General features: G+C 36.5%; 1 protein-coding gene across 2 annotated transcripts in view; it reads left to right on the top strand.

The window, feature by feature from the left end:
• INPP4B (inositol polyphosphate-4-phosphatase type II B) overlaps nt 1-20,742 on the top strand; it is a 146,550-nt gene that overhangs the window by 67,090 nt on the left and 58,718 nt on the right. For both annotated transcript variants that reach the window (XM_058024122.1, XM_058024123.1), the window contains 5 exons: nt 311-458; nt 6,653-6,783; nt 9,818-9,922; nt 13,183-13,291; nt 18,485-18,662. In XM_058024122.1, coding sequence (XP_057880105.1) covers nt 311-458; nt 6,653-6,783; nt 9,818-9,922; nt 13,183-13,291; nt 18,485-18,662 — 671 coding nt within the window. The remainder of the gene's footprint in view (nt 1-310; nt 459-6,652; nt 6,784-9,817; nt 9,923-13,182; nt 13,292-18,484; nt 18,663-20,742) is intronic.

Here is a 20,742-nt window from a genome sequence, read left to right as displayed (position 1 = left end):
TCCTAACTTCAGCAGAAATGTAAGAAAAGAGACTCTGATTGACATTCTCACTACTTTGAAGACCTAAATTCAAAAGTTACCTACTCTGCTGGTAAAATGTGATTTATTGATGTACTAGTAATACTTTGCCCTCCACGTGCTGGTATAAAAATGAAATAGAAATTAAATGGTTTTAGTAGAATTTTAATGATTCTAAAATTAATTTTGTAAGCTAGGGGGAAATAATACAATAATTATGCAGGTTATTGTCATAAATGTTTGGAGTCATATAAGCACATGAAAGCAATAAAATTATTTTTGCTCTTTGCAGTGTTGAGAAACCCCGTTTGTAAGTTGTATAGATTCCCTACTTCTGACAACAAGTGGATGCGGATCCGGGAGCAGATGGCTGAGACTACCCTCTCCTTCCATGTTCCTAAAGAACTAATAAATCTGCACATAAAGGAGGACATGAGAAGGTAAGGAAAAGGCAGCAATATAAATTATATTTTTCTGACTTTGAATCATGCAGACGAGGAGCTAAAATATATTTATTTGTAGTATGAAATGGGCACTTTACAGCTGCTAAGAATTTACAGCTGTAACTGAACAGAATTGATTGCTCAATAGGACTCCAGTGACCTCATAAGTTCTGAGCAATGAACTGTGCTAAAGTGCAGTCATGACTTTAAACCTGTTAGCACCACCATTTGATTAACAATTTAAATATTCTGGAACATTAACATTTTGTAAAGGATCAGAAAATTACAGGGGGCTGAGCAACATTGTGCTGTGTTTGGCTATGTGTCTGGGTAGAGTTAATAATGTAGACAAACATTATGCCATGAAAAATGACAAGTTTATAGTGAATAAAGGAGCAATGAGGATAAAATTGACATTCCTTTAGCTAATCTAAATTAGTTGGCATAAGAAAAGGATTCCAAAGTAATGTTTGTTTGAAACCCTAATGTTTGGCCTCATAACCCAGAGAGATATCTGAGAATCATGACAATGTGCATGGCCTGAAGAAAAAGGAGAATAGAGAACACAGGTGTCCCAAAAGCCTTTGAATGTCCAATTTGCCATTGCAGTGATTAAAATGGAGCCTGTCCTTGAATCCTTGTAAGCTGTGCTGATAAAATTTGGGGAAACGCCTTTATTTTAAGTAATCCAGGGCTACCCTGAAGACAGCACCTTCTTCTTCCAGTGATAATGGATGATGTAGAAGATATGGCCTCCTTCCTCATGGAAGTTACTTAACACATAGATGGGCAGCTGGTCTCATGTGTAAGAGTAATGCTGGGACCCAGTGCTGCATCCCAAAGCCATCCTGTGCACTTTGAGGCAATTCCTTCCTGTTGTGTCACATCCCAAAACAACCTGCTGTGGTTGTTTGTTCTGCAGTATGAAGCTTCTTTTCCTTTTTGTATTACCCCATCTGTTGCTTCCCTGTGATGTTTATATGTCAATAGAACAGCATGTGGGAGGCTGGAATCTTGATTTTAATAAAGTCTGATTTAATAAAGTGGACTGATACATCCTTATGCATGGTGATGATGGGTTATAAAATTCCTATGAATTGTTATAATAGTTTGTTTTATTCATTTAGTACTGTGTTTAGGCATTTATGGCCTCATCTTGTTTGAGAATGCTTATGTGCAAGGTTTTTGTAGTAAGCAATAAAAATAGATTATACTGAGTCTCACAGTTCATGCACTTCCCATATTTTCATTTGCCTCATGGGTAAATGCCTTTTAAATGTTAGAGGATTACTTCAACCACTTTTACTACTTCTGCATTATTCTCTCCAAAGGCATAATACAAGTAATAGCCCTTGTTGTTGTATCATATTATAGAATTCACCTCCCTGGATAAACTCCTAGTAAGAATTCACCATGGTGGGGTTTTCTCTTCACCAAAATAAAGATTTGAAAAAGAAACAGAAGTTGCGCAAAGATTGAGATAAATGCCTGTGATTTTCCTGTCTGCCGGTGTGGTTGAGCTGTTCAAGCCTAGTTGAAAGTGTGGGTGTGAGAGAAAGAGACAAAGTGATTGATGCAGTCTGAAGGAGGAGATAAGACTAACCAAAATGAGCAACGCTATGTAGAATACTAGCAGATGGTGGGAACAGGAGCATCTGTGTCATCTATCATCATATAAGAGTGTGGGTTGGAGCTTCAGCTTTGTCTGGGCTTTCTTTTTCAAGAAAAGTAATTGTGAAGATGTGTGTTCTTGTGGAGTCCTCACACTTGTAGTCCAGTAAAACGTGTGAGGAGGATGCTACTGCATTGGGTGTGAGCTCAAGTATTCTTCTCTGTGTCTTTTCCCCTCTGTTAGTATAAAAGGATAAATGTTTTTGTCTCAGAAGCCACTTATCATACTCAGCCTGTTTCATTTTTTTTATTGTGGCTTCAATATAGTCAGGTCTGAAGCAATTACCTATAAAAACGTGCCAGTAAGTGTTAATGCTATTCAGTATTCATTAAAAATTGTAGTTTAAATTCCCTTTTCTCACCATCTTAAGATTGATTATCTCTTGATAAAACTTCAGTGTTCATTGTTAACCAAACCCTTTCATTTATTGACATGATGCTTTGAAATTTGTAACTGTTAAGGGTATTTGACTTTATTTTAACTTTAAGGGAAAGAATTTAAAGCAGAAATGGAAGCAAAATGGTCTTAAAGTAGGAAGGGAGAAACAAGTTAAATTTAGCTTATAAATGTCTACACTTTTGTATAATAAAAAGTGTAGTGGATAGAAATTAAAAAGGAACTTAAAGTTTTCATCTCTTAGTAACCATATAAAATCTTATCATGGCTTTGCAAACCCCAGTCTATTCTCCTCACATGTATAGGAAAAGAGTCTTTAAAATAATTTTAAATGTATTTGTTGCCATTTTTGGGGTGGGTAGTTTGCTCATGTGGTTCTGGTGGGATTTCTTTTGTCTCTTTTTTCTGCTTTGTTTTCTCTTTTTCTGTTTCTAAACAACTGTTCAGGGCATGCAAAGGTAAGCACAACTCACATTGAAGTTTTTAGTTGCCTCTCAGGTCAGGCTTACCAAAACTTGAAATAATTTTTGGAAATTCTGTAAGGAGACAGAAATTGCAACTGTTTTCAAGAGAGTCTAAAATGAGATTATTAGTAGAGAAAGAAAAACATTTTTTCTTTTTCTTTTTTTCTTTTTCTTTTTCTTTTTTTCTTTTTCTTTTTCTTTTTCTGTTTCTTTTTTTCTTTTTCTTTTTCTTTTTCTTTTTCTTTTTCTTTTTCTTTTTCTTTTTCTTTTTCTTTTTCTTTTTCTTTTTCTTTTTCTTTTTCTTTTTCTTTTTCTTTTTCTTTTTCTTTTTCTTTTTCTTTTTCTTTTTCTTTTTCTTTTTCTTTTTCTTTTTCTTTTTCTTTTTCTTTTTCTTTTTCTTTTTCTTTTTCTTTTTCTTTTTCTTTTTCTTTTTCTTTTTCTTTTTCTTTCTTATTGACTCCTCCGTAATAATTATTTGCCTGGTTTGGAAACAACAGAGTGAAAAAGCTATGAGTATTTTATTTCTGGAGGGAATGTTATATTGTTTGTCTGGAGTTTATTGCCTATATATCACAGAAGCATATCTTGTAGCAGAGAAAAATGAGAGTAATTTTATCTGATTCTGTTCTTTAAAAAAAAAAAAAAAAAGATGAAGCGGTTATCCATACATTTTAAAGTGAACTTTGTTAGGAAGAATAATTCCTGTGCTTTTTCCTTAGAAGCTTCTAAACTTCCTTTATGTATGAATGATTGAGTCATATCCCAAAGCTTATGGCTTATATTTACTCCAAAGCTCCTGTTTGATAAATATTCAGAATTTTTATGCTGTTACAATATTACAGAAGTTTTGCAAATATAATCTGCAGAAATGTCTCCTTGTTTTGAATCCTGCTAAGCTCTTTGCTTCTGATGTTTTGCAAAAGTAGATTTCAGAAGCTCATTTTGCTTAGTGGAGGCCAAAATCACTTAATTTTCTAGGTTTTGAATTTGTCATGTTTGCTTTACTAGGAAACACATCATTAGATTTTTGAAGCTGTATGTATAAAAAATTGCTACTTGGCCTTCATACAGCATTTTCAGCTTATGTGCTTTTTAATAGCACAGTTGTTGTTTGACACAGTTACTGGTTGAAGTGGGTTTTTTAAGTTATTCAATGAAATAAGTGAACATTAAAGTATTAAAATATTATTAAAAATTCCAACAATTGTATTAGTGTGAACTATAAACTTTTTCAAAAATGAAAAATATTATGGTTTTTCCACTCTGTTTACTTTTAGAAAAGGCCTTTCATGTAATAATAATAAAGCTTGGTACTGTGGAGTATTGTTGATGGAGTTTAGATATAGAAAAGACAACTCTTTTTTCATTCATAACTCAGAATTGTATTGAGTCAACAACAGCAGTGATAAACTGTAAAAAGACCACAAGACATAAATCCAATTTAAATCCTCTGTCTTCTATAATTTCATTAGAAAAAGAAATAAAGATATAAAATGAGGCTATTTTCTATGGAAGTGTCTGCCATATAATCCTGTTTTCTAATGGTTTTGATTTTGCTGTATTTTAAAATGCAAATAAATTCAGAAATCGTAGTCTTTAAAATTTCCATACTGTGTATGCTCTAGATTGCTGTAGCACTGTACTCTCACTTTAAGCATTGTTGATGTGTCTTTTTTTGCCACATACTGAAGACTGCATTTTTACTTCATTGATTTGTACATGTTTCTGAGAAGAAACAAATACCAACCTTGTCAACAGTAATGGGGGCAGGATTTGATATTTCTTGAAGACCTATTAAAATTAATATTCCCATTGCTATTGATGTCAGTGGAGTTAACTCTCAAACTTCAGTTTGAGACCAGCAGCTCCAGGCATGAGCTTAGATGGAGGCAGGGATATAGTTCTTGGATAGAATACTCTATTCCTATACAGAAGGAGTAGTAAAGTTCTGGAAGCCAGCCAGGTCCAAACATTGTTGCTAAAACTATTAAATCAGGCCATAAATATTAAGGGCCGAAACATTATCACTGCACATAAACAAAATTGCATACCCTGACAAATTTTACACACTTTTCTGAGAAGGAAGCCCTAAGATTTTAATTGAAAGGGAACCTCATGTTATACTGCTAAAAACTGGCAAAGAAAACAGTCACTGAGAATGTTTGGTTTATCCTCTCATATCCCTTCATGACAGATTGTTCTTATGCTACAGCATTACCAGTTTGTATTGTTGGAGGAAAGTTTAATTGGTTCAGCTTCAGGAGCAATTAAATGGCAAAAAGTAATAATATCGTTAACATAGACTGTCAGCAAGTTCACGTGTTGTGGCTTTGTTTCCATGTTGATATTTTCAAGAACATTTATAAATGAAATGCTATAATTCTGCTTCCAGTGCAGTCTCTTTGGTTTTGATTGTCACCTACACCAGGAGCAGAGGTCTGCCTATGGAGCTTATTCTGACTGCACTGTTCACACTAATGCAAAGCTAATAATGATGGGGAAAGCATCACCAGTGTGTTGCTGTTCCATTCAAGAAGTCATTTTAAGACTTTTTGACTAATGGTCAGATCTGCTGCTCACATAAGTGAGCTCTTTGTTCCTGTGCTGCAAGCTTACTGGTCCTTTCCTCCCCCTTTCCACCTCTTCTACCCCATTTTTGCCTTTTCTTACATAATTTTTCTGTATGCAAGAACTGTCTTCTAGAAGACTTTTTGGAGACTTCCAAGAATTGCAGTGGAACACTCTTCTTGATGCTCCAAGGAAAATAATGAAAACTGGTTGTGTTGCAAACATTTTCTCCTGCCAAATTCCAGATGTTTGAATACTGACTGAAGATCTTTTATTTTCCTTAAAAGCAGGTCCCACAAAATGGCTTTGGGAGAGATACAGGGGAAACTTCCTCTGCAAGAGGAAAAACCAAACAAAAAGCCCAAAGTACTAAGCTTGTTTGTGCAGGAAATTCAGATGATCTCTATTTCACTCAGGTCAGCTCTCAAGAGTGTACAGGAAAGCTGATAATTTACTAAAGGATTTCCTTTTGGATTTCCAGTGACATGTTTGGTTACCATAGCAGTACTTTTTTGACCTGATGAACACTGGACATGACATTTTAGGGAGCTGGTGTTGGGATTTTTTGTGTATATTTTGTTTTGAATCCTGAAGAAATGTGGTGAGAGCTGATGTGTGGATTAAACTGAATTTGTAGAAACACTGCTAGAAATATGTTTATGAAGTGTTTATGAAAGTATACAAAGAGTAGTGCATCAAAACAACCATACTGAAAGTTTTGCAGGAAAAAGAAACTTTATATTCTTTCCAATGTTGTTTAATATTTCTTCACATAAAGTTACTTGCTCTGAGCAGAGCTCTCTGGAGCCTGGAAGCCTTCTTTCCTTCATGAAAGAAGTAGTATTTCATTTTGAAGGTTACTGCATTTATACCAGATGAGTTTTGAGCACAAAAGTTACTGCATTATCTACTGACATAATTTATTGTGTACTTGTAAAAGAGAGATGAAAAGCAGATCTCACAAGCAGTCCGAAAACGGAATTTATTTCAATTAGGAAATCTTTCTGATGTTTTGTAGCAAACTTGTTTTAGATTAATTTGGATGAATATTAATAGATTAATGAGTTAATTAGTGCCTTCCCTTTTTGCAGGAATCAGGAGCTTAAAGACCTGGGAGAGCTCGCTCCTCACTGGGACAACATGCGCAAAAGTGTAATTGCTCACTGTGATCAGATGCTGAGCATGTACCAGGACACTCTGGCAGAGCTTGGGAAGCACACAGGTAGGAATCTGTGATTTTATCTGGAATGTTTCAGAGCTTACTAGATTGTTAGCTATAAAATACTGGCATATTCAGCGGGAATAAAATACATAAAAATCTTGGAATCAAAGGATGGTTTGGATTGGAAGGGACCTTAAAGATTATCAAGTTCTAGCCCACCTGGACCAGGTTACTCAAACTCCCATCCAGCCTGGCCTTGAATACTTCCAGCAATGGGGCATCCACAGCTCCTCTGGGCAACCTGTTCCAGTGTCTCACCTCCCTCCACATTAAAGAATTTCTTCCTAATGTCTAATCCAAATCTCCTCATTTAAGTTTGAATCCCCTTGTCCTGTCATCACGTGATCTTGTAAAAAGTCCCGCTCCAGCTTTTATTGTAAGCTCCCTCCATGTACTGAGGGAGTAAGGTTGCAATTGCATCAGCCTGAAATCTCTTTTCCAAGTTGAACTATTCCAATAAGCATCTCTGTGGCCTCCTCTGGACTCACTCCAGCAGGTCCCTGTCCCTCCTGTGCTGGGAGCCCAGAGCCGGATGCAGAGATCTTGGTCACAGAAAAGGAGAAATCTGATTTTAGTGTATTAAAAAAAACAGTCTCTAACTGAAAGTAACCTTTTTGAAAGCAGTCGGTCAGCTGCTTAAATATTTGGTGGGGGAAAAAGCTCTTGTGTTGCACTAAATGTTGTATAATTATTTCCATTTAGTTGGCAGAAGTGACATTTCTTGTATTTGTGATTGTTTGCCATCATCAGAATATCCCAGTTCCAATTTTGGCATCTACTGTCTAGCCCAGTATGACACTTCCTGTGATTCTGTTTTAAATGGTATCTATATGTATTTTCAATCTTTGCCTAATTAATCTTTAAAGCGCTCCATAAAGTGTCATAAACAAGCCAATAAATACAGATAATGACAGATTCAATGTAATAATTATAGCATTCAGGAAAATATTGAGGGGACATTTTGAGATTTTAAAAAATAGACAACATAATCTATTAAACATAAACCCTGCAAGACCTGTATTGTGCAAAGTGACTTTCTAAAGGGTTTATAATGTTAAAGGACCCATCTTAATTGGGTCTTGAGAGAAATAATGTGGTCCTGGGAAACTGAGGTCATCCAGGAGGAGCAAATCAGCACATGTAAAAGAGAAAGGGACATTAATCAGAAAACAAAGCAACCTAATACAAGATTGTATAGAAGATTAGAAAAGCGAGCCAGACATAGATTTGATTTAATACTAATTTGATTTGTAGTTATGTTGGGAGCACATTGAAATTCAAGTACTTATGAAGTAGAAGTTGCTAAGATTAGGGATGTGAGCACAATTTTAATTCAGACTTTTCAGGTCAACATATTCAAGGCATGCCAAAAACCATTTTGCTTTTCAGTGTAGCCAGTGCAGGTGTCTTTCTTCATCTTGAAATATTGCCTGAGTTTGTGTTGAATTGTTCAGGAGGGCAGATAGCACCTGCAAATAAAATTTCTCCAAAATATGCTCATGCTTCCCCAGTACAATCTCATGTTGGGCTTTTTGAGTGACACCCACTTCAACTCAACCAAACTATTTGGGAATTTAGTGGAGAAGGCTGTTAGGAGACCACTTAATCTCTTTTTGAAATTGAGAGATTGCTGTGGAAGTATGGGGAAGCCACATTAGTGTTAGACAGCAATTTTGGTTTACCAGCATATTTATTGAAAATGGATGTTTAAGAAAGTTAAAACTATTTCAGATTTGAGTTGTTTTGGCAAACACTTTTATCCTCAGTAATGGGAGAATTTGAGAGAATGTAAAGCATTTTATTGTAAGGAAACATACCAGGAAGATATAAGGGTTAGGAAACAAAAACCCCAGTAATTTTAGGTAACTCTAAAGCACAGATTTGGTGATATTGGGAGGGAGTGGAACTTTGAAAATTATTTGTTTGTTTCAATCTGCATCATGGGATTTCCTGTCTAATCTAAAATTTTGACTCCTGGCTTTGCTCTTCATCTGTATTAAATTATTTTTTTAAGTTCCTAACTTAGGGAGCAACCTAAGCAAGCTTGGCTGGTCTGGAGCATCGTTGGTGCCCTCGGGCAGAGTGGTTTATATTGGGAGGCTCAGTGCTCAGTCCTATGGCAGTTTCAACAGATAAACACTAGCAAGTCTTGATTGGGCAAGCAAAAAACAATTTAAAATATTTTCTTTATCTTTTTATGTGTTTGCTTCAAAAAAAGGCTGAACCTTGGCAAAACTTATTTAAAAATCTATCTGAATGAGAGGAATTTTAGTTCTAGTAATTAATAGTTGGCAAAATGATAGAATGTTGGAAAAGTGGCCTAGGTAAACGTTGGGCTGCCTGAGTTAGAAGACAAGGCCACCTCTCTTTCCTAATCTACACCCTTTTATTTTATACAGATTCTGTATTAAATGTGTTCAGGTAAATTATGTTTTCATACTGTCAGATTTTAATTATTTTTCTTTACACTACCAAAATACTACTCAAAATCTAATGTTTTGGAAATATACAGCCATATTAATCTTTTTTTGTTTTGTTTTTCCAAGGCATCATGCCTCCTGTGAACAAATATATAGCTTTCCTTAAGATAGTTTATGCTTCTTTATTTGACCTTTCTAGGAAGAACACATAGCCTATTCAATACAATACTTTTCTTCAAAGAAAATAATCTTACTCGGAAAAATGCAGTGCCATCATAGTTCTGTAACCTTGCAGTTTTAGCACAGAATAAACACAATGCACATTAACTGCTGCATTGTCTCCAGCAGACTACAGACTGATTTCAGACAGCAGGGAAGAGTATCTATCTCCTAGAATAAAACAGTTCGATTGCTCTGTGAATTAAATGCTGCTTTGTTGCTTCCAGTATGGATACATGCTGAGACTCAGTGAACGTTTCATCTCCTAATATATAATTATCCATTGAAGGTAAATTAAAGACAACTCCTCACATACAAGTATTGTCTCCCTTTAAAAGGAATACAAAAACATCTGGGTGGTTAAGACAATGATTCTTTAAACTTTTGTTTTTCAGGTTCTTCCTTTAAATCAAGCTGTAGCAAAGGAGAAAAAACACTAGAATTCATCCCAATAAATCTTCATCTGCAAAGAATGCATGTGCATAGTCCTCGATTGAAAGGTAAAGAAATTCCCCAAGTATGACTAAGTATGCTTTGAAACACAGTTTCACTGAAATTTAGAAATCACATCCAAAGTCAAAGCTCTGCAAGGAATTTCCCTGCCTCGTCTTCTGATGCCACAGGTTGTGGACATTTACTGCACATAATCTTGGAAAACTAAGGGCTGGTTAACTAAATTTCTTCCAAGTTCCTTTCTAAAAACAGATTCCAAGGATGTGCTCATTTTGTTCCTATGACACTTCAAGCAAATAAGTAAATGGAGAATATATGCTATTTTCACTCAGTGTTGAGTGAAAATACTGCAAGCTTCCAACATCTCCTGGAAAGGGGGATAACTTTCTGTAACATGGTCTGTGGTTCTTTTAACACAGAATTCTGTTGTTGCCACTTGCATATGATTTTAGCAGCTTCCTTTACAGATCAAAGATCATACTGATACATATATATGACCAAATGGCGCAGTGAATAATTTGTTGATAAATTGAGATCTGAAAAATTTGCTGTAACTACAAACACAGAAATTACATTCTGATACAGTTTTTGCCTTATTAATACGCATATTAATCTCCATCTAAGATTGTAAAACAGTAAGTAAAAACAGTGGTAAATTTCCTGTTTTGTACTGTGTGAGTATACATCCACTTCTAAGTTGGAACACAGGGGCTTCCAATTATCTGATAGATACTGGTTGTTTCAATATTTTGTTATTTCTTTTACTTACTAAAAAGCTGTGCCTCCAAATATTTCAACAAGATGGGGATTTATAGTGACATAATGTGATAACACAGATTTTAATTTAATGTTTTCAAGTTAATTAATTAACTGAAAAGGATTTTTAGGTTTGTAATGGGGGCCAGAAGCTTAACATTGTCTTTTCAAGAAAACCTATTTGTGAACAGGACACTGTTCTATTTGCTAAATAAAAAGAAAAGTTGAGTGAAATCTGTGACTTACTTAAGCACCCACAACTTTTACAGTACTGGAGTTTTGTTTTGCTTTTCTATGAATTTTCTCCCTTCTTCTCCAAAACCATTTTGCTTGGCACACATCATTAATTGATAATCAAAAAGAGTACAGGAAGAGATAAATGTTAGAATTGTTCTAGTTGTCTTCCAAATTTGGATCTTCAAAATTACTTAACTAATGTTCTTCCCTGTGTCTTGTTACTTAACTAATGTTCTTCCCTGTGTCTTGTATTAGATATATGCAGTCTAAGCAGTTTGTAGCAATTGCTAATTGATCTGGAATAGGCAGCACTTTGATATGAGGTTGGTCTTTCTCAGCTCATGCTTTGCTTGGCATATATCAAAGGACACCTGGAATATAACCAGGAGACTGACACTGGAAGGGGAAGAATAAAAATTCATGGAGGTGGCATTTAAACAAGCTAATGATCCATAGAGGTGTCATTAACCCTTACACTATCAGATATGTTAATTTTGGGAATGCAAGATAGGTTTTAATCCCATCTATTGTATATACACATTGGTATGTGGGTTTTTTTGTGTTTGACATGTATAATAACAGGTTTGCTTTTCCTGAACTTTTGTTTGGGTTGTCATTGAGTACTGAAATGGAAGAGAAAGTGTGCTTAAGCTTTCTTTTAGGAGTAGCTTTGAGGAAAAATACTGTTTTCCTATGGGTCAATGGTATCCTTATCCATTTCATAAACCCCACATTGTGCTCTGTTCATCATACTAGAGAACTTAAATCTATATATTGACATAGCTTTGCTTTTGTTCCTGTTTGCAGTATGTGCTTGTTTTAAATAGATTTGGTGAACTGAAGTGATTTTTGTTTTGCATCTGGCCAGTTTAAGACACTGACTGCCTTCTCCTCCTCCTTATTGTCGAGTATCAGTGGAGTCCTAATAGCTGAAGAATATGTATTAGTGATAATCTGTATAAAAACCTAGAAGAATGGGTTATTTAAGAATCTTGAGGCTCACCTTAGGCAAATGAAATTATGTCACTTCTCCTTTTAAGTGGATATTGAAGAGTCACCAACTCATTAGAGCTCAAATCAATTTGAGCAAATATGTTCTGAGATTCAGCTCAGGAAGTAAGGCATAGTTCATTAACTGTGAATCATTTGTACAGTGCTCATGCTTCTGGGCATATTTATCATCAGAATGCAAGTTCTATTTTAGGAGAGGTCTAGATTTTAATTTACATGGGAAACTTCTTTGAGGAATAAAACAGTTCTCAAAAAACATCCTGTAATATTTCCTTTAGAAATGCATTTTAAGGATGAGGCATTCGGAACTGCACTTTTGTACCTCCAGTAAGTTCAGGTACAAAACAGATACTTACTGTAAATGTAAATTTAAACTTAGAAAAAACAGTTATGTGGTGTGGGATGTAATTAAATCTTCATCTCCGCCCTGACAATCAGTCACAAGCTCTTTGAAAAATGATGTTTCACCTCCAGTTCTGTAAGCATATATCCAATCAAAGAATTCATCCCCTATGTCATAAGGCACCATGTATATACAGAAAGTGACAACAGATTGTTTTCTCAGCAAGCATTTCATTAGTATGATTTATTTCCTATTCTGGTAGCTTCTCAACTGACTTTGTGTTTATAAACATATATAAAAAGTGTATGTCATAGAGCAGGGCTCACCAATTTAGCATTAAACACCATTATATCTGAAAGTACAGTAACGTTACATCTAAACAAATTCAAGCTAGAAAAGGAATAGGGATTTTTACTAGCCTAATTGACTTCTCTGGGAATGCAGTGAATTTGTTGTCACTTGAAATCTTTTAATCAAGATTAGATGCCTAAACAAAGAGATGCCTTCACTCAACCAAGAGACAAGCTTGATGCAGGAATTATTAGCTGTGATTCAGTAGTCTCTATTATTCAGTCAGACTATTCCATCAAAATGGTCTCTTTTGACTCTAAAATGCTTGAATCTGTGCATCTCAACATGACTACAAGTTAAATAATGAAAGGGGCAATAGAATGAAATACGCAATGGGCCAATTTACTTGTCAGCTTTGTAAACTGCAGAGCTGGAATATTGTTCTACTCAGTGGCACATAATTTAGATATAGCCATAAATCAAATGAACTTTTTAAAGTGTGCAGTGGCTGTATAAAAAGATTGATTAGCTCTTGGGACATGGATTATCAATTATTCCCTGGAAATTATATAGACTTATCTTTACTTTTTGTGGAATAGATGTCATAGTGTTTCCATGATTTAGGGATAGGAGCATTCAGATGTCTGTGTTCCTCTATTCCCATTCCAGATGCTCTGTATGATGTTATCACTGTGGGAGCCCCAGCAGCACATTTCCAAGGATTTAAGAATGGTGGTCTCCGGAAACTGCTGAGTAAATTTGAGGCTGAAAGACGAAAGTAAGTATTCTTTCCAGTAGCTGGGAAAATACCATTAAGGTTACATTAAAATGCCATAAGCTCACTGAATAACAAAACAGTTTATCCTGCTGAACGAATGGAAGATTAAAATCGGTAGGATTGAACATTGCATTCATAAAATATTCCCTTTTTTTTCCCTGCTTTGATGAAAATTGAAACACGCTCTACTTCTAGTGTTAAGACTAATTTTGCATAAACACAGGAAATTACCTCAAGCTGTGCTGCAGGGTGTTCAGGTTGGGAGGATTTCTTCATGAAAAGGGTTTTTGTGCATTGGGACTTGTGGTGGAGTCATCATCCCTGGAAGTGCTCAAGAAAAGGCAGGACTTGGCACTCGGTGCTGTGGTTTAGTTGATATGGTGGTTGTTCTGTCAAAGGTTGGACTCGATGATCTTGGAGGTCTTCTGCAACATTAATGGTTCAAAACTATGATTTTTTTCCTTGTATTTTAGGAAGCTGGAAGTATATCAGTACTTGAAAACCTGCTGTTCAGAATGAGATATCTCTTTGACAATTCTTGTGCTAAGAGGAATGTACCTGTAGACAATTTTTTAAACACAGAAACTATAAGGTAGCAGCTTTATTTCTGACAGGCCTGGGTGTATGCTGACGTAGAAGTATTTTTAGTACACTGTGAAAAAACAAACTACTCTTATTCTTCAGAAAGCCAAAATAAGATTAATCAAAAATAAAGGTTTCAGTTTATTGTGGAGCTCAAATGCTTTGTTCACTCTTGAACATACACCAAAGTGTTAGTTACATCTTTTCCTAAAAATTGGATGTATTTGTGTATGTTGCTATGGCTGTTAGGATTTTTTCAGTAGTTGTGACTGCTCAGTGCTCCAGCTGATGGTGCCAACTGCAGTGTTACAGCATTCCAAAGGGAAAGCAGGAAGGGAGTGCTCTGACCTAAGTTATCATGACAGTCCACAGAAAATTAATTCCATTATAGTCAATGCTCAAAAAAGTTTCATGGATAAAATATCATAGAGAATAAAAGGAAAATTATTCAATTCTGCTGTTGACTTCTAGGTTGAATAGGAGTTGGCATTAACAACAAACAAAACCCAGCAGATCTAGTTGCTTTGAAAGCTGTATTATTGAGGGGGTCTTGCTTGCCCTACACAGTATAAAAACCCTGTTGAATCTTCAGAAATCTTTCATTTCCCTGACCACTTCTGATGCTGAAACCTGCCAATGAAACATGTGCATCATGTTGATCCCATAAGACACATCAATAAAGTCGGTGTTAATATTCTGCTGTCAGCAAACTGGTATGGGCAGCCTCATCCCCGTCGTATGAAGGCCTACAAAGTACATGTTTACTGCTGAAGAAAATGTCTGAAGACATTTCTTAAAGTATCTTCTCCTTTACTATCTGATTAATGCAGTTGCAATAGTGATTTGTGGGTTTTTATCATAATAATTTATAACTGAAGCCGCTAGATATAAATAATATAATAGACATAATCCTTTAAAATCATATGATATAAAGTAGCATTACAGTTCTCACAGTGCTCAGCTTTCAGAAAATGAACCATTTCTTACTACATTCTCAATCTTATAATGGACAAATTTATTTCACTCTGGTGACAACAGTGCTACTTTGCATGCACCTGTTTATTTTGCTGCATAAAGGTGTTTTGAGGACACCTTGTGTCCCCTGAGGCACCTTTTGCAATTTGAATTTCCTGTTTTATGATGGGGCTAGATTTTCTGAAGATTTTGTTGAAGGAAGAAGTGACACCTTGCGATCTCAGTCAGAATATAGAATGAATAGGAAAAATGCAGATTCAGCAGCCGTTTTCTCTAGGCTAACTGAGCTGAAGACCTAATGCAAGATGTGGGAAGAGATTAGTTCTCAGCCAATACTAGCAGCTGTCAAGGTGTGACAGAATTGCCTTGCATGTTTTTGACCTTCAGTCTGATTATTAGAGCAGTTTATCAAAATATTCAACAGTGTCAGCATATTGCAATATATTTCTTGCGCAGTCTTAGACTTGTGGAATTAACAGACAAAGAGAAACAGTTATCTGGTAGCATTTGCAGTTGCAAAACAAAAACAAGACTGAGACATATGTTTTTTGAAAGTTTATCCAACAGAAGAATGTGGAAAATGTGTATGTGAAGATAGTTCTGGCATCTTTTCTATTACACAGAATATGAATCTTTGTGCAGACACAAAGGGAAAGTCGTGTATAATAATATTTACAAAAATGCAGTGGTTTTGCAATTCTTCTCTCATTTATTACCATCAGGAATGTCATATCCAATTTTTATAAAAGGCACGTTATAAAAAAAAAAAAAAAGAGGACCTGAAATAAGAGCAAGAAAGGCTTTTCTTTTAGGTGAAAATTTTCTGGTATGTGATCGGAAGAATGTCCTTAAAGCAAGTTTAGGACTGAAATGACCGCTGACAGTCATGTGGTCATGGTTAATGATGGTGCCAATATATGGAAATGATCAAGTGTGGTTTTATATGCTTAGTGAAAGCTTTCAAACTTTACCCAGAAAGCATTATTATACAGTTTTCAAAAGGTACCTGAGTCATCATTTACATATGAGAGGTATGTTTTCATTATGCTGCTGCTGTTCTGCACTGGACCTACCCATGTGGCCTTTACCCTAATGCAGAAGTTTCATCCAGTTTGTGCCTTAGGACACCTGTGAAAAGTTTCTCTGTAAGAGGCAGCTGCCTCTTCTGCCTAACAGTGCTTACATACCAGAGCTGTATGCAGCACTAAGCTTTAAAAGTAGCTGCAGAGGAGGGAAGTCACTTACTTGTGAGTAGTAATATCTGTTTGTGAAGGGTAAGGCCAGAGAAAACCTCAGCTAGTCATACATGCAACAGTGTGAACACAACAGTTAGAAACTTCAAATGTGTTGTTTCTGAAAAATAATTACATATTCTCCTAGGGGAATTGAGGAAGTTGCTCTCAAATTATGAGAGGAACTAAATATTTGAAGCTGTGTCATGCTTTCTAGGGTTCTGGAAATGTTTAAATTGTCCAAATAATTACCAGTCTGGTAGTGCACTTCATTCTGAAGAGTCATTCTCTCTTCACTAATTCCTTTACTTAAAAGCTATGATTTACTTAATTGCAATGAGAACTGCCCACACCTTTGGTGTCACTGCCCTCTTTCTTACAAGTGGTGTCTGTAGCTTTTCTGCTGCAATATTCAGTGAAGCTTAGAGCTGTGGGAGATCAGTGAAAACTATCTAGGATTTAAAGACTCAGGGAAATCCCGGAAAGGAGTATGTGCACAGTGAACTTGATAACAGCATTAGCCAGATTCAGCCTGCAAAAAGGACTTTTTGATAAAGGGAGGGAAAAGCCTGATGGGGAATTAGAGAAGCGTCGAGACTTTTAAGACTATGTCTTCACTGCAATTAACGTAGACTATTACTCTTTGTCCCTGCCCTATCTACTGAGCCTGCTGCTTGAGGGTTCCAGTGGATGTAGTGCTAGGTCTGACTCTGGAAGTCATCTCACTAACAGGCTATCCACCTCAAAGGCAGAACTGTGGCAGTTTCTTTATTACTCAGAGGGACAGAGGTTTGTTTGTTTTTTCCTAATTCATTAGGAGGGACAGTTTATATTATTCACTTTGCTGAAATACTCTGAATTATGACTTCTACTAGATACGGGTCTAGTAGACATGAGTAGCTCATGTAAGTTGGAGATGCGTCGTAATTTAGATGTGGCTGGTAGTAATGGCAGTTAGATGCCATTAATCCTGATTGCCTCTACAAAGAATTGTATCTAGGAATGAAGACATTGGTGAAAGACAGAAAAATAGAATGGATATTGGGGAATAGAAAATTGGAATTGGGTATTGAGAGTATACCTCAGCAGAATACGTAAGCAAGAGCCTCAATTTTAAAACTGCTTGAAGCTGCCCTTATTTGCCAGAATCATAGAAAATGCTGAATTGGAAGGGACTGATCAAGATTTAGTTTCTAATTTGTAGAAAACTAAAGAGAAGGAACTAGAATTCACTCAATAAAAGGCACAAAGGGGAACTGGGGGTAATGAAGAGATCTGGACAAAGACTGAAATGAAAGGGAATGCATAAAGTTCAGAGGATTGAACAAGTGTCAGTATTTGGTCTTGGTATGCCAAATTAAGAAAGAAATCAGTGGTGAAATGGCTGAAGGGACTGAAATACTTGAGACAAAAAGGAGAGAAGGGAGATACAAGCAGTACCAGCTGGGAGTAGTATGTACATTCCTCTGGCATTGGTGATGTGCCAGGAGGTGCTTGGTTTCTTTTTTTCCTGTTTTAATCTGAAGCTGCAGAAGATTTTGGTTAGTTTCTCTGAAAGACTAAACCAGGGCTTTATAAAAGGAAGAGTTACGTACCAGAGGTTCAGGTGAGGAGCTGTGGGCTGCAGGCAAGAGCCAGTGGGTGTGTGCATGCTGTCTGAAGTGCTGTTTGAGAACAGCAGTGTAAGAGGATATTGCATAATTTGTAGGGAGGAAAAGAAGAAAGAGGGATAGGAGAAGTCCTGCAAAATAATTGCAGTAGTTTGAACAGTGGAAAGTAGGAAGTTTGCAGTGTGCATTTGTGTGGTTTTGAAGTAATTCACTTCCACACCCATTGCTGGGTCTCTTCTTGCAAATCAGACGCCTGTTCTTTATTGGCGATAACTTTGTTTATCGTCTCTTCCTGGACATCACTGAGGCCAATCAAAACACAGTGTGGGCCACTGATCAATTCAACATTAATGGCCCACTTGGAAAGACTCAGTGAGGCAGTTAATTCTCTTTTGGGGAGCTCAGTTGGAAGAATAAGGAGCCTTATGCTCTTTGATATTACCTGACTTTGTCAAATATTTTCTATCTCTAGAATTACAGTGTTTAAAAGAAACACATAAAAACATGGGGGTTTATGTTCAGATCAGCCACTCAAAGGAATTTTGCACTGTATTACTTGGAGCATGTGGTGGTGGGCTGTTTCATGCTGTTTATGCTTTTACTGTTCAAGGAAAGGTTTGTTTATACCCTTAAAGGCAGGATCAGTGGTGTCTATGAAGTTCAGGCATCTGGCTTCTTTTTTTTTTTTTTTTTTTTTTTTTTTTGCAAAAGTAGTGGCAAGATTTTTAGCACCATAAGCATTGCTGTTAATGGCAGAAATGAATTTGATATTATGTGACTCTCTGTTATCACAGTACTGGATACCAGTGTATTTACTATTCACCTGAAAACACAGCCAAGGCAAAAGAAGTTCTCAGCAACATCAGTCATCTGCAGCCTCTCATATCAAGCCATGCAGACCTGCTGCTCAGTTCTGCAAGCCAGCGTTCTCCAGACAGCTTGAAGAACTCTTTAAAGATGCTTTCAGAAAAAGTAAGATTCAAATCCTCAATGCAATGGAAAATGGAGTAACCAAGTCTCTCTAACTGCTGGGGGGGTTCTGCATCATTTGACTTTCACAGCATCAGGAAATGTTAAATAAACTCAGCTAAAATAAGCATCAAAATGTTGTTATTAGAAAAATAATGTTATTTAGCATTTCTGTAGGCCTTCCATATAGAAAATTAATGAAATCTATAAAGATTGTCTTTATTTAAAAGTGTAATTAATTTAATTTCATGTAGCTTCTTTATCCTCTAGTGGCTACATACTGGAGTTTATGAAAATATCAAAAATTATAAATAATTTTGTAGTATGAGAAGTCTTTTTTTTTAATTCTCTTTCTATTATATTTCAAGCTGCTGCTTATGGGAGGTAGTTCAAGCCAGGTTGGTGTATAAGGTTTAGAATAACAGCATGATCAGAAATGGTGATGCAGCCTGGAAGGAGAAGCTGGGAAATTTGCTCTAGGAGATCTCAAATTTTATTTCTCTTTCTCCTATTATATCTGTCTGTAGCTGTAACCTCTTCCTCATTTTAGTTCCTTTAGTTCTAAATTAGAGAAGATAATGTTCCCTGCTGGTCTCACAGACTGATAATGGAGATTAGCTGAAGCCTGTAGTGCTTCCCAGCATATGTTACCCTATAAAAATATGAACCCTTATATGAGTAACAATATGAACCCTGTGACCCGAGAGGTTGTGAAGAATTTCCCGTTTCTCCATGGGCCATCCCTTCAGTAGTGTGATCCCAGTATGGCTTAATAACAGGATCAATAACCATTTCCATGTATCTTCAGCTATTGGGAAGTGACAGCCCTGTGGTCTGTTGAGCACCATTACCCCAGCAGCTCCTTGTGCAATAGGAGGGTTTCAAATGTGAATATTGAGCTTGGCCACTTGCTGTGAAGGCATTCCAGAAGAGCATGGGGGAGAGGAACATCGCTCTCAGTGGCAGATGTGTGAATCCACACTCACTCTGAGAATGTGGAGTCACTCTGAGTGTCAGGGGTGATGGAAGAAGGCAGAATTCAGCCTGGAAATGAAACAGAGGAATTTAAGGAGGGGGACTGTAGCGATTATAGTGTACCTCTGGATGCAGGAGGGCATTTTTAGCTGTGGATAGAAGAGTGAAGCTGCTCTGTTAGAGGTTAGTTCAAAGAAATCTGTATGCACAGGCAAAGCAAATCAGGCAAAGAAGGGCTTGTTCTGAAGATCCAAGGGGTGGTTGCTGAGGAATGTGCATTTCCTCTGCCATTTGCCTCTGGACAGGAGGAGGGGATGATTTCAGAGGCAGGCAGCCATGGTACTAAAGCACTGCTTGAACCATGGCTTGGTGGAGACTCTGGCTATAAAAAAGGGACAAAAAAGACAATTCATTCAGTTTGCTGAAGTCTTAGGTATTTTACATATATAGCTGGTGACTTAGTTGAGTGTGTTCATATCAGCTTTTCAGGACCAGGATTAAATTGCTGTTAGTGCATGAGCTCAGGTTCCCAGAAGAAGGAGTCTCGCCCTGTGTTTTCCTTGGGTGTCTGTCTAGCCTCCACCTTTTGCTTGGAAGAGACAAATCCAGTTGTCTGAACAACTGCAGCAGGAGTGGCTCAATACCTGCTTCCCTGTCTATTACCAAATGCACTCTTAGGAAAAGGTGGATAATAGAGCAATAGGGTGGATTGCTGAGGAAGCAAGTGTGCTGGGACAGCTGCTTGTAAAGAGGGGAAGAGAGACCAAGAAACAGCTTCAGGAAAGGGAAATAATTTCAAAGCCCTAAACTCAGTGAACCCACACAATACTGAAATTAGATCCCTCATGGTTAATTCAAAGCCTTATATTGCTGTCTTGAAATATTCTGTCTGTATAGTCTGGTACAGTACTGGAGAGCCAAGACTACCAGAGTGTTCCTGCTTGTATTTAACACAGAGTAGCACATGCTCTGCTGAGTATAATTACATGATATCTGCTTATGCTCCTGAGGCATATGTAGTGCTTTGCTATTCCATCTTTCCTGCACTTTTTATATGTAAAAAATAAATACTCTTATGTTTTAACTGGATAGATATTTAGAAATTAAA

This window comes from Melospiza georgiana, chromosome 5 (assembly GCF_028018845.1).
Source record: "Melospiza georgiana isolate bMelGeo1 chromosome 5, bMelGeo1.pri, whole genome shotgun sequence".
NCBI lineage: Eukaryota > Metazoa > Chordata > Aves > Passeriformes > Passerellidae > Melospiza > Melospiza georgiana.
The sequence above is the reverse complement of the archived record's forward strand: the minus strand, read 5'-3'. Positions and strand labels throughout refer to the sequence as shown.